This window comes from Mesitornis unicolor, unplaced genomic scaffold (assembly GCF_000695765.1).
Source record: "Mesitornis unicolor isolate BGI_N332 unplaced genomic scaffold, ASM69576v1 scaffold11314, whole genome shotgun sequence".
Taxonomy (NCBI): Eukaryota; Metazoa; Chordata; class Aves; order Mesitornithiformes; family Mesitornithidae; genus Mesitornis; species Mesitornis unicolor.
The window spans coordinates 11,652-25,465 of record NW_010180805.1 but is presented as its reverse complement, the minus strand read 5'-3'; the positions used below and the strand labels follow the sequence as shown (position 1 = coordinate 25,465).

The 13,814-nt window shown below is 42.2% G+C and overlaps 1 protein-coding gene across 1 annotated transcript in view; it reads right to left on the bottom strand.

Annotated features, from left to right (window-relative positions):
• Nucleotides 1–13,337: 13,337 nt before the first annotated feature.
• The window catches only part of BRMS1L (breast cancer metastasis-suppressor 1-like), an 11,977-nt gene continuing 11,500 nt past the window's right edge, over nt 13,338–13,814 (bottom strand). The window contains exon 9 of the mRNA XM_010183202.1: nt 13,338–13,696. Coding sequence (XP_010181504.1) covers nt 13,573–13,696 — 124 coding nt within the window. The 3' untranslated portion in view covers nt 13,338–13,572. The remainder of the gene's footprint in view (nt 13,697–13,814) is intronic.

Here is a 13,814-nt window from a genome sequence, read left to right as displayed (position 1 = left end):
TTCCTGCTGTTAAAATAGTAAAAAATTTAAACGATCAGCTCTCAGTTACATACTATGCACAGACTTAGTTTCACTCAAGTTACTCATGTGCTTCAATCCAACAATCATTTCAACAAAATAGTCCTTGTATGATTAAAAACTGGATCTTACTTCATCATCTTAGATGCAAAATAACTTCTTGATTGTGTCAGGCTCAAAATACCTTCTGTGTAATATAACTGGCTATTTTTGTTAGTTCTAGGGTTTCCACAACTAAATCATCTGACAAACCAGTGTCAAGCACATTAAACCTCATGGCTCCCACTAAGAAAGTGCTGTTTTACAAGTGGGGACAGACATGTGCAGAGATTAAGAGCCAAACTCCCAGTGGTATTTAGGAGTTGAGCAGCAAAGTCTTGCAGGATTTTGAGGTGAGAGCAAGCACACAGAGTCATCATTTGCAGGTGGCTACAACATCCTTGATTCAAACACACATCCACGTCTGGGTGGGTACTGAAGAGGTGAAGCTGCCTATCCCAGACCTGCGGGAAGCATCGTCAGCACCGAATCTCAGGGACTGGTGCTTTCACAGCTTGCTGAAGTTGTTGCATATGTTATCATTAACACCTACTGGATACATGGTACACAGTAGTACATGGTTACTACTACCACAAAAAACACCATTTCCGCACTAAATTTCTCATTTCTAGGGCACCATCAGTATTCAGACAACTCAATGAGGCAGCGGCTGTGCTTGAAGAGATTCAGCTGCATCACTGCTGCTCTAGGTCCTGCCCGCAAGAGGCTCAAAAGAACCTGTGGCAGCACAAGACCTTCAGCTCTGATCCCCCGAAGTTTTGGGCATGTGTCCCAAGCATGCTGGTATCTCTCACATCTAGCCACAATCTCACTTCAATTACTACTTCGCACTGTATTTCCTGATACAAACCCCTCCTCGCCTCATGATGAAGCCAGTGTGAGCATCCCAGCTTATTTCAGTCAAAGATATGGGATATGCTGTAATATCCTATGGTCTTCCTTGATATTTAAGGATACATATAAGAAGTACTATATACCTCCTTTTAAAAGATTAAACTTTTATACTTTTTGCCACATCTTTTAGACTTTTGATGAAATCTGAGCTTTTAGAATTAAAATATTCAACAGCCATTTGATCTCATCTTGTGGCTCAGTAAGACTGGAAATAGTGGCACGTTGACACATTATCTCGATATTTACTCTAACAAAGCTTGGGAAAAAGAAACACAAATAAAAGTTAAGGCTGCCCTTCATGCTTTTACCTTACAGCGAGGTAGGTTCAAGCAATGAAGCACAAATGGTTTACTGTTACCTTATTTCTCATTGTCAAGAACCCGATAGAAGAAGATGATTCTGTAGACGTATCTCATGTGAAGAACAAATAATGTCTTTATTTTATCTGTGGCAATTGAGGTTCAGTTATTTTGGAGACAGCCCACCAGATAATTCTTCCTCCTAGAAGGAAATCTCTAATCCTTTATCAGGAAGAGGTAAATTATTCTTACCTTTTGTGTGTGTAAGATTTTCTCCATGAAGAGAAAAGTTGTCACAAATATGCAACAGTTTGCATTTCTGCTATTTGGCAGTTGCAAAGGCTGAAAACCCCAGCCCTGAAGATTGCCTTATTTGCTAATTACATCACACGTCAGGCACCCACCTCAGCTGACGTGGAGCCCTCCCAGTCCAGTGTTCCTCTGGCACATCCCCTTCAACTACAAGACACACACACCTGAGACCAGACAGTGGGAAAGTTCAGTGCTGCTCAGGACAGAGCCAGACTAGCTGGAGGACACAGCTGGCTCCTCGAACAACATTGCTACACCCTGCAGCCTTTCCCAGTTTGTCCTCTCTCAGTCACCACGGCACAGCCGTACCAGTCATCACACAGTTTGGTGCCTGACATAGGAACTACACCAACTGCTTTGGACTGACACGTTAGCCACCCAATAAATACCCTGACTGCAATACAACTATTCAATTACTTCAGTAGTTACAGTAGGTTAGGCTGTAGCTATGAAAAACTCCAGGCAACTTTGCCTGGTGAGAAAAAAAGAACAAAATTCTGCCTTCTGAAGTCTTAGCAGTGGCAGGTATCCTAAAATATAGAGAACTGAAATGGGTTTAAACATCCCCACCTCCTTCCTCCAAAAAAAAAAATCAATAAATTTTTCTAGGGTTTTTTGCTTGTTCGTTTAACCCTTTGATAGGGTTGGTTGCCTGGACTAATGCTTAAGCTGCTTTGGAAATCAGTATAAATATAGTCAAACACAACAGGACACCTGAGGGTGAGGCAAGTGATTGCTGGAGGAATACAAGGCAGGGAGATCTGAAATTACTTCCTAACCCAGATTTTTCTCCCTCCTTTTCTCGTCTTATGTCCCTTTTGGTCTTGAATGAGCAGGTGGGGACCGCACACAAGGTTCCCTGCAGCAGAGCTGGCTCTGTGTCCTATTTCAATGTTTCCTATGGTTTGTTTCCACCCAGAGCTGCAGTGCCCTGGGAATAGGTGTGCTAAATCAAGGCAGGCAATGAGCTCATCAGGATTTAAAAATGGATAAACCAGATTCATGTACCACATACAGTACTTTCGAGGTAAATATGGCCCGCACAGGGCAGATTCTGATATTTTAGATATGTTTGGTAATAATCACCTGAACTTGGAATCATACACTGAACTTGATGCAGGATTTCTATTAGTATTTCTTCCTTTCCTTCTGTCTGACCAATAAAGAATCATACACCATCATTCTTTCTGTATATATAAATATATATATAGGGGGTGAGGGGTGAGGAGGTGGTGTAAAATACAAAGTCAACCAATTTCCATCCACCTAGCATGGCCACACATTGAGACATGTGCTAAATAAGAGATCCTTCCATGGAAATGTGACTCCTCAATTTACAAATAGCAGAATGTGGTCACCTTCGAGTTAAGCTAACAGAGAGAAGTAACAATCACTGCTGCATTTCTGAGCTTTAAACAGTGACATTTTATGAGACAAGAAAAAAAAATAATTTCTGAGTACTCGAGTTAAATTTTAGAAGTAGGTATTTCATCAGAAACCTCAAAGTGCCCTCTTCTGGCAGCTGGCAATAACTGCTGGCTCATTTGAAATGCTTCCTAAACCCACGATACTTAAGCTCCGATTAGAGGAAAAGTTCTCTTGACAAAGATTTTTTTGTGAAGAAATTGTTTTACATTAGCTATGGAGCAAGGATATGAAACTGTTAATACACTTTTATAGAATAAGAAACATTTAAGTTATTTTGAAGCAAGTGTAATTAAACAGTTCATACTTATAAAAAGATTGTTTTTCCAAAAAAAATTTTCAATTAAAAAAATTGTATTAATTTCATAGTATCATTAATATCACATCATATTAATGTTATTGATTTGCACCAGTATTGATGCAAATCCTCTCTGCATTACTTGTTGCTTATAGACATTTCTTTTTATAGATTCACCTTAGGAAACAAAACATTCTTTGTTTTAGTTAGCCGAGCCCAAAAAATGCAGTAGGTGAAAACTGCATTAGAAAAATAAACCTGAACCCTCTCTTTATTTCCTGGTTTGGTGTTGCAATGTAAGCCACTGGTTCATTGTCCAACCTTTTCTAAGTACTTTCATCAGTGCAAGAGTTGTAATATATTTAATTTTGTTTAATTACATATTTTGTTTCTATAGCAACTAGAAAGCATCTAAGCCATTTCTCTTCCTTCCTAAGCCTTTACATAGCAATTTTCTTTCATGATACAGTAGTAAAAGATAATCCTTCTTTAGAACTCCGGGTACTATCTGTTCTTTCCAGATATCCCTTAATTAGTATGCATTAGGATTAAAAACAGTTGTAGTGCTGCTACAACCAAAAGAAACCGAGTAAAAAAAAACGAACCCGAACAACAGAATCTAGACAGAAAATTCTGTAACTCCTGGTAAGTAACTTCAGCATCATTTGACTGCCACCTGCAGGCTTTCAGCACCGTGGGTCTCCAGAGCACGGGAGCAAGGGTACCCCCACCTCACACCCATGTCCACAGAGGGAAGGCAGATTGCATAATCTTAGCCGTGCCAACTGTTTCAGATTTATTTTGTTTATAGGAAAAGGAAGACTAATGCCACCCTGTTCAGAAAAATAATGCAGCTTATTTTCATTCGTGTTGCCCCGTTCGTGGAGACAGTGGTGATGTTTGAAGGTTTTCCTAGTGAACTGACACGTAAAACATGATAAAAGTTCTACTGCTGCTAACCAATCCTTAAGTGTCGAGTGTTTTCTGTATTTTCCTACTGTTCAAAGAAACTGTTATCTTCAAAAACACAATCCCAGCCTTTAAAAAAATCTAGCAGATCACATCTTACAATATAAAACATGTCTGTAATATAAACATCCGAAAACTCTGTTTTAGAAGAATTTGGAGATTACTGCCTCACTAAATGGTCTGAGTCCTATACATTTATATTCTTCCATACATACAAACTCTACTGAAAGTGCAGTATTGACTCTTTTAAATCTTGGCAATGCCAAACATAAAGTTTACCTAACAAGCCCCTTTTTGAACCCATGGTCATATGAAACGATCCTTAATTACAAAATCATACAGCTTTTTTTCCTATCAGAAATTGCCTCTGTCAGTGCCCAGGGTAAGTAGGGCTAAGTTATTAATCTTATCTTTTTTTTTTTTTAATGCTGATGTTTGACACACACTTCATCACTTCATTTATTCCATTTAAACCTTCCATATTTTTTCTGAAGTTAGAATTTCTTCAACATCGCATTCAGCACTGCACCTCACTTCAGGTCCTCTGCAAGCCAGCAAATTTCTCAGCTCAGTTTCAGCAAACTCTACATCCAACATCTGGGAAAATTAGGACTCTAGAAATGCAGTCTACAGGAGCCAGCACACTGAAACGAGTCAGCTCAGCACATCACTTTTCAGCTTGCCAGTCTGGCAGCTCTGGAAAAAACAGAAAGGAGTTTTAAATGTCAGAAGTCACATCTGTTCCATCAGGACCAGATCTTCCATAGAGAGAAATGAAAGCACATACAATGACATGCAAGGCAAGCTGGCATTTCCAGGAAATAATTGAGCTTACTGAATACGTGCACTGCTTCTGATTAAATCCTAGACTGCAAATCCCATGCTGACTTACTGCAGATGTACCGTGCAGCTGACCAACTGCCCTGGTTGCGCTGGGATAGAGCCATAGGATCCATTTTCCATTCAGAAAAGCTGCATTTTTAGAAGACTGCAGCACCTAATTTGGTGAGAATGAAGTTGAAAAGATCTTATTTTAGTTTGTGTGCAGCCCTGGTGTGTGGGTTGCCACAGTCACCAAGGTCTTCAGCAGATTCAGTCAGCCAGGAGCAGAAGCCAGGAGGAGCAAAAGCCAGGGCAGCTGACCCAAGATGAGAACAGAATTATGCCATACCATAACCACCAAGTTCACTATAAATTGGGGAGTTTTCTGGGGACGGCCCTTTCCTTAATGGTCATCGTACCCAGAAGATCTTGCCTGTCATTTTGCTCCTAAGGCCTGCTCCCCGGCTTGTTGTGACATACGGCATTCGCTGCTGGGAGTGCACAGCTCGCAACCACTACATGGGCTGAGTATAACTTTGTGTACTTTATAGTAGTAATACTGAGTTTTTATTATTTTATTAAACCTGTTTCCAATTCAACACATAGGTCTCCTTTTCTAATCCTGATTCCCCTTCTCGGGTGGGGAAGGGTCACTGAGTGATAGAACAACTACCTAAACAGAAATAATACACACAATACATTACATACAAAACAGTAAATGATGTAATATACATGCAATACCGTACATGCAATGAAAAAAACCAATAAAAATACTATACATACAATATATACTGTACCATGCAATAAGTGCAATAACATAAAATACAAACCATACAACACAATACATACAATACATACTCTAAAAAATACAGTACCATACCATACAATACACAATAAAATACAATATACTACATATTCTGTGGGATATACTTAATATATTAACTATAACATATATATTATATATTATGTCATCAGTAAGTATACTGAGGACATATTGCATTGATTTCCATGGGATTTGTGTTACACAGTCCTGAAAGCCAGGATATTAATGGTCTGTGTAACAATCAGAGAATACCAAAGCATAATACTGTATCATATAAAATAGCTGAAAAGATTATAAAATGCAATGAGAGCCATTGTAGCCAGACACAGTGTTCCTTTCTCTGGGTTTTGTTCCCTTTAAGGATTTAGAAATACTAGAGGGAGTTTAGAGGACAACAAAAGTGATGTAATAAACTCTCAGGGGCTGATCCATTAAATAAAAATACACATTAAACTAAAAGTCTGCACTGTACACATATATGTACACATGCCAATATACGTGCACAATTTAGTTCTCATTCTCAAACATAGTCTTGGCGGCGTGTTTTTTTAAAAGCCTGGTAGTTAGAAATGTGAACAAGCAAATGTCAAAAATACTTATGTAGGCAAAACGATATTGGACAAGAGACAGTAACAGTTAGACAACATACATGGGCTATAAATATTGTATCAGGCTGGAAGGAATTGTTTGTATTTTCTCATTTTCTGTAAGAATAATGATGTTACTTTTTAAAAGAAGAATATTGGCTTCTTTCATCAGATAAAGTTTATGGCCGTGAAAAAGGAGAAAGGCAAGTAATGCCAATTTGATGGTATGGAAGGGTAGCGGAATGGAATAGTTCCATTTGGAAGGGACCTGCAAGCATTATCTGGTCCAACTGCCTGGCCACTCCAGGGCTGACCAAAAGTTACAGCCTGTTATGGAAGGCTTTGTCCAAACGCCTCTTTTCAAGGCACTGAGAGGCATGGAGCATCGACCACCTCTCTGGATAGCCTGTTGCAGCACCTCACCACGCTCTGCTAAAGAAAGGTTTCCTAATACCAAGTCTGAACCTTTCTTGACACAGCTTTGAACCATTCCCATGCATCCTGTCACTGGATCCCAGGGAGAAGAGATCAGCACCTTCCTCTCCACATCTCCTTCTCAGGAAGCTGCAGAGAGCAACAAGGTCAGCCCTCAGCCTCCTTGTCTCCAAACTAGACAAACTCAGTGTCTTCAGCTGCTTGGCATCCATCTGCCGACAATTTGCCAAAAACAGGGCCTTTCCAAGCAGAGAAGAAATGCCAGCATCAGGGCTGGATTTGGAAGAGCAGGAAGAAAGCGTGTACTCAAGCACAGCAGCACGGTCACCTCACCCTACCTGCTTTCCAGCCAGACAGCCCGCCGCATGTGCTGGTGCCCGTTGCTTTCCCTCCCCAGGTGCAGGACTTCATGGTTCCCCTTTTTTAACTACTTGGGGCTCCTGCCTTGGCAGAGGACGACTCTGGGTTGCCACAGAGAGCAGCACCAAGTCGAGACTCTGTGCAGGAGGAGAAATTTGGGTGCCACTGCAGTGAGACTGCACCAGGCAGCGCAGGCTGATAAGAGCACAGAGCTGCAGGACATAGGGGCAGAGGGCGCGGTGAAGAGGCGGCCAGATCCAGGGCAATGAGCAATGGGCCATGGGCTGACCCGCAAGGCCCCCTGGCTGGAAACATCTGTCCTGGGACCAGCTGCAGAGATGCAGGCCTGGAGCTGGGCAGCACTTGCCTTTGTGAGGAACAACAAAATAGTACCCAGCAGGCGTGGAAGGACCCCTCACTGTTAACATCCCACCCCTCCCAACAAAACAAAACAGAAAGGGTATGGATAGCGACACCACCTGCACCGTCAGAAACACTGAGACTTTTTCTGTAGTTTTCATGCATTTACTTTACGTGGATAATTGGACGTGGGGGTCTGGGAACCCTTGAGGGCCAGCACATGCCCCACCTGATGGCCCAGTCCTAGTTTGACCATCCCCTGAGGCACCCTCCAGGGTCACCAGTGCAGTGCTGGCCTCTTGTTGACTGCCGAGACCCTAAAACTGCTGCTTGTCCTTTATGGGGGCTACCATGTCCCCCTCAGAAGAGCATTTGCTGCCCTGGCCAGAAGTGGAGGGCACAGACAGAGCCTCCCTTGGCTCCTCTTGGGGATCTTCTTGATCTGCAGACACGACAATGGGAGCAGAAAAGTGGCCGCCAGGACCCCCACCAATGGCAGCAGAAGAGGTGCTCAGGACCTCATCCACGCTGGATCTTGCAGGGCTGCCAGAGGGGCCTGGGCTGGGGACAACAGACCCTCCTTGGAAGGCAGCAGGGCTGGGGACACCCACAGGGCTGCCCTCCTGCCCCCCAACAGCATGGGCATTCTGCCAGCCCAGCAGACACCAGGACTCTCTGCTGTGCTGTTGCACAGCAACACGTGCACAATGTTGCACGAACATTATCATGCCGTTTTGGAGGGAGACTCCCAGCATGCAGCCAGGCAGCTCTGTATCCATCCCCCAGTTGGTCAGGATGGCTGTGCTAGTGTCCTCCACCATGGCTGCCTCCAACACCCTGTTGCCAAAGATGTCCCCCAGCTCCCAATGGACCATGGGCTGCAATTTCTGGAGGAGCGTTGCGTTGTTCCAGAAATAGTTCATCCAGTTCAGGAGCTGGAGGCTGCCCACAGGTTACCTAGACACCCCTTCTTGCAGCCCACAGCTGGGGAGCTCCAGGGCAATAGAGGTCACGGGCAGCTGGGAGCTCTTCCTACCTGGTGGACACAGACCAATGCTGTCACGGACGGTGTGATGACATGCTCCATGCAGTCATCATCCGCCCACACCAAGTGCACGATGGAGAGCCTCCTCTTCCAGAAGAGCACTTAGGCTTTATCTCAACCAACTGCAAGATGCAGTCAGAAGAATTGGTGGAGGCATAGGATCACGCAGCTGTCCAGGCATATGAGACAGCAGTCCACCAGCTCCGTGGCAGTGCCCTCCACGTGCTGCAGTGCGCCGAGGGTAGCGGGCAATGATGAGCTGCTTCCTCTCCCCAGCGCTGCAGCAGTAGATGTCGCTCTAGAAGAGAGCCCACAGTCACTGGCTTGCCCAGAGATGGGTGGAAGAAATGCCCAGGTCCCCCAAGAAGCAAACCCGCCCAGGTCCCCAGGGTGAGATGTCCCCACCCAGCTCACCTCTGCTGCTGCAAGTGCACCTCCTGGATGCCCCAGCTGCCTGAACCTGGCAGGGCCGGGGGAAATCCTTCACTAGCTCTGGGGTTGGGCACTGATGGCTGCAAGAAACTCCCCAAACACAACACCAGTACCAGGGCCTTGCTCAATGCTCCAAATCTCATGAACTTCCACAGCTGGAGCCCAGGCATGAGCTGGCTGAGACTCAGCACCCAAATATAAGCAGCAAGAGACACCTACTCACAATCTACCACTTGGGGACATCACAGTCCACCACTCAAGGATATCTCAATGGGTCATCCTCATCCACAACACTCGTTCTGGCAGCGCTATGGCCGCAGCATATGTGTCTGGGGTTACCACAGCACCACTGCGCACTCCATCCCCTCATCTCTTGTCTTGTGCTCAGCATTGGTGTTTCATCGGTGTTTCACTCCCAGGCCCCATCAGGTTGCTGTGACTGTGGTAGAGGTCTCCAGGCACGTATGGCAAGATGGCTCACTTTGTAACACCCTTATGCCTCCTTGGGAGGATGCAGTACAAAGTCACAGGCCACAGTCCAGAGCATGACTGTCAAAAGCCATGAAGGGAGGCGCGCTTAAGTCCTGGAAAAGAACGCAGTTAGTGGGAAATACAGCCATGTTTTCCAAAGGTACAACAGCTTCAAAAAGGTTTTGACTTTCTGTTTTCATGTGGTTTGGCAGCTTTAACAAACATTTTGGGATAGAACAGTTCCAGTTAGAAGGGATCTACAGCAATCATCTAGTGCAACTGCCTGATCCCTCCAGGGGCTGGCCAAAAGTTAAAGCCTATCATGAAGGACATTGTCCAAATGCCTCTTTCTAAGGCACTGAGAGACACGGGACATTGACCACCTCTCTAGGAAGCCTGTTCCACTGTTTGGCTACCCTCTTGGTAAAGAAATGCTTCCAAACAAGTGTGAACCTCCCCTGACAGTTTCTTACCAGTCCCACACTGTGCTACTGGAAAGCACAGCTCACTGTGAAGTACACATAACCCACACCACCTGAGGTACCCGAGGTAAAATACTGGCTGCTTGGTCTTAATTCCCACAGTAACCATGCCCCTGCCTGAGAAGGGCCTTGTAAAGAATTTCTTAAGGAAAAAAATCAAGCACCCTCAGTGCTTGACCACATACAAAAGGGTGTTTGGACAGAGCTGTCATGGAAAAATGGAAGCATGCACATCCCATTTAGCTAATATGAGGAACAGTGAAAGGATCAAACAAACCTGATACCGATAAAAGCACTCAAGATATTTTCTATTTAAATGTGAGGTCTGTTGAACACACGTTTTCTCCCTACCTCTTCCCCTTGTCATAAAACAACTCTTCCCACAGTAGTAACTGAAGAATTTCTCCAGAAGACAAGGACTAGCATTAGTACTTCTCTCTTTTGGGAAAACTCAAAACCTATTTTTTCTTCCCATTTCAAAGAAAAACCAAAAACAAACAAAAACCCAGCGAGAACAAATTGAACCTGTTGGTGGCAGACAGCATAGCTCTGGCGGGGGGGTTGGACTGGATGAGTTTTTGAGGTCCCTTCCAACTCCTAATATTCTGTGAAAATGAATGAAAATTCTAGTTCTTAACCATCACTTGCCACTTGATGGGGGTGGTGAGCTAGTTATGCAGGCCTTGGCTTACAAACACAAAACAAACTGTCCCATTGACTATAAATAGCAAATTTTTAGTTTTAAAACAAACAGTGTGACAAAGTGCCACAACCCAAGTGTATTTGGAAAGTTTAAGACCTGCTTGTTACATGATACCAAAGCTAAATTCCACATGACACTTACACATTAAGTGTTGTCAGGTTAAATCAATAGCATTTCAAATAACTATACCAGATAGTTTATTATGGGAAAGATCAAGAGATCACTTGCTCTGTGTGACTGGCAAAACCAAACTGCACCTCCTCTGAAACATAACTATTGATATAGAAGACTTTTCTATACACATACTGAAAGTTATTTTTATCACTGTCTGCTACTCTTCATTTACTTCCCTCTTCACAGATGTTATCTCAGGGAATAAATGGTATGCCCAACATCTTTTTCCTTTCAGCGCTTTGCAGATCTTAATCCTATCTGTAGGTTAAAACAATGCTACCGAGGCTTGAAAAGCTTTACTGTACAGTGTAAAAGATAAAAGAGATGGATAACAGGCTAACGTCATCTGTGCTTCAAAGGACTAAAATCTGTTGAAGACAGCTCTTACGTTTTATGGCAGAGCCAAGATACCATTAACTGTTCAAATATTAAAAAGATCCGTGTACCAAATATGACTTGTCTAGGCACGAAACAATCAATTAGAGAAAAAGAGTGAACTCATACCTTTCCAATGGCATGCACAGAAGTGATTACATGTAAAAAACAAAGCCATAGCTCAGTTTCTTGGACTTCTAGTGACAGAACAGGTAGATCCCAGCTGATTGATCACTCCCCCATACTGCCATGCTTATTACCTGCCATGTTGATGTGAATTAAGTTTATTCTGGAGAAAGAAGCCACGCTTAGCAAGTGTCAGTCCAAACTGCAGAGCTGTACAAAGCAGAGTTCTGCACCCCAGGAGATCAGATTAGAAACAGCTTTAGAAATAATCAGTTGCAGCTAGAGAGGTGCAGAATACAGAAGAAGAAAGAGGAATGGGATGGACCACAGAAATAGATATGGGTGCCCAGCATGCCTTAAATACAAATTATTTCAAGCAAGTTAATAGCTAAGAGGTTCTTAACAGTGCTTAAAATTGATTTATAAAATAAAATATTACAGAAAAAAATTGCAAAACCAAAACAAAATCTATACATACAGAGTCTCAAAATGCAAAAGAAAAAAAAAGTGTAAGTCAAAGGTCTTTAAAAAGATTTAGGACTCCTGAAAACTTCCCCTTAGCATTCAGTATATCAGGAACTCCAACAAGACTAGAAAACCAAAGAGCAAAACAACATTCAGTATGTCCACTACCACAGATCATTTATTTATAGACTAAGTTAAAAAATACGAATATTTTATTACAAAAAGTTTATCAAACAACTGTATACATACAGTTCATATTGTTAAAATCCAACATGTCAATTGATACTTTATGTACATTTGATTGCTAATGTCATACAATTGTAGAAAAGCATCACTCAGCAGAAACTGATTTGGCATTTGGAAAGTAGTTACCACCCTGCACTAGAAGAGACAATTAATATATGAATAAAACATTTATATGTTACAATAAAAATACTTATTTGCTGTGATCATTTAAAGCAAATAGATGCTTTCTTTCTCCAAGAAGACTCATCATAAGTGGCAATTAAAGTGCACATAACCAACGCATTAATAATTCTTCAGCAATTCCATTTATCATTCTAGATGCTCCAAGCACATCACAGTAACATCAAGCATTTTGGACATTTATCCGAGGCTTAAACAGTAAGTTCTGAGAGAAATTCAGCTTTCTAAGCTGCCTGAAATAATTCTGGTGTACAGTAAGATGAAGTAGGGTACAGAAATTTGGAAAACAGTGTTTGGTGAACAAGTCAGTGTAAATTCACCCAGATATCCAATTTCTGGGGAAGTATTTTCCATTTGAAAAAAGATTCATAGCACTTCATACAACTGTGGGCCAAACAAGCAGAGCATGCAGCAGTATTTACATAACCATCCCCGCGGTCATTCTTTGTGGGCTACATATAACACAGGCTGGAGCTACTTTATGCATAAATTTTGCTGGTGATCTAGGGGAGAAGAAAAAAATCACCAACAATTTGTTTACTGTAGACTAAGGTCGAAAACTAGGGAAAGTGCTCCTCAAAAAATGTAGCTCAAAATATTGGCTTTGCCTCATTACAAGCAATATAGTAAACCTTACAAAATATAACACCACCAGTACTAGCAGAGCTGTCAAGGGGATTAACTTTAATAAAACAGTCCACTTTGGATAAAAGAATGCTTATGCATGTTGCAACCTGTTCAAAAGTAACAAGTGAACAGGCGAAATTCACATCCACAAGAGAAGCATGACATGTTCACTGCAACCAGAGTGAGTTGCTGGTAATTATGGTTATAATTTTTATCACGCCAACTGCTCACTAATGGTAAAAACCGCTTTTTTTCTTTTCTGTTTTGTTTTGGGGTGGTTTTTTGGGTTTTTTTGTTTTGTTTTTTGGGTTTTTTTGTTCATTTTACAAATATGAGAAGTTCTGAGCCATTATACTTGAAGAGCATACTTCCATCTCTTAGGCACTGGACCATGCCTGTTAATGTGACTTAACATCCTCAGGTTTCTGAAGGACACCCACATGAAGTTTACATACAGCACTACAAATACACATCAGATACTGCTGTAAATTTATAAGGAATACAAAACACGATTAAATACAACTTTCACCCCATGGCACATCAAGCATGGCAATACCACTTGTTTCGTATCTGCTTAGCAACATTCAGTTGTGGTTATGCTTTATTGAGTATTTTCCTTTCTGTAGCTGAGAAATATACAGCTTGGACTTGCTTCCATCTGGTCTTTTAAACCAAACTTCATCATGGTTAATTGTTGTAATTATGGCACTACAGAAGTTGAGGGGGAAAAAGGGTCAGGGGAAGAAAAACAAGAATAATTTAGAAAACTTACTAATTAAAAAAACCCCTAAACTAATAAATAACCTCAAAACTGCAGCTGTATTTC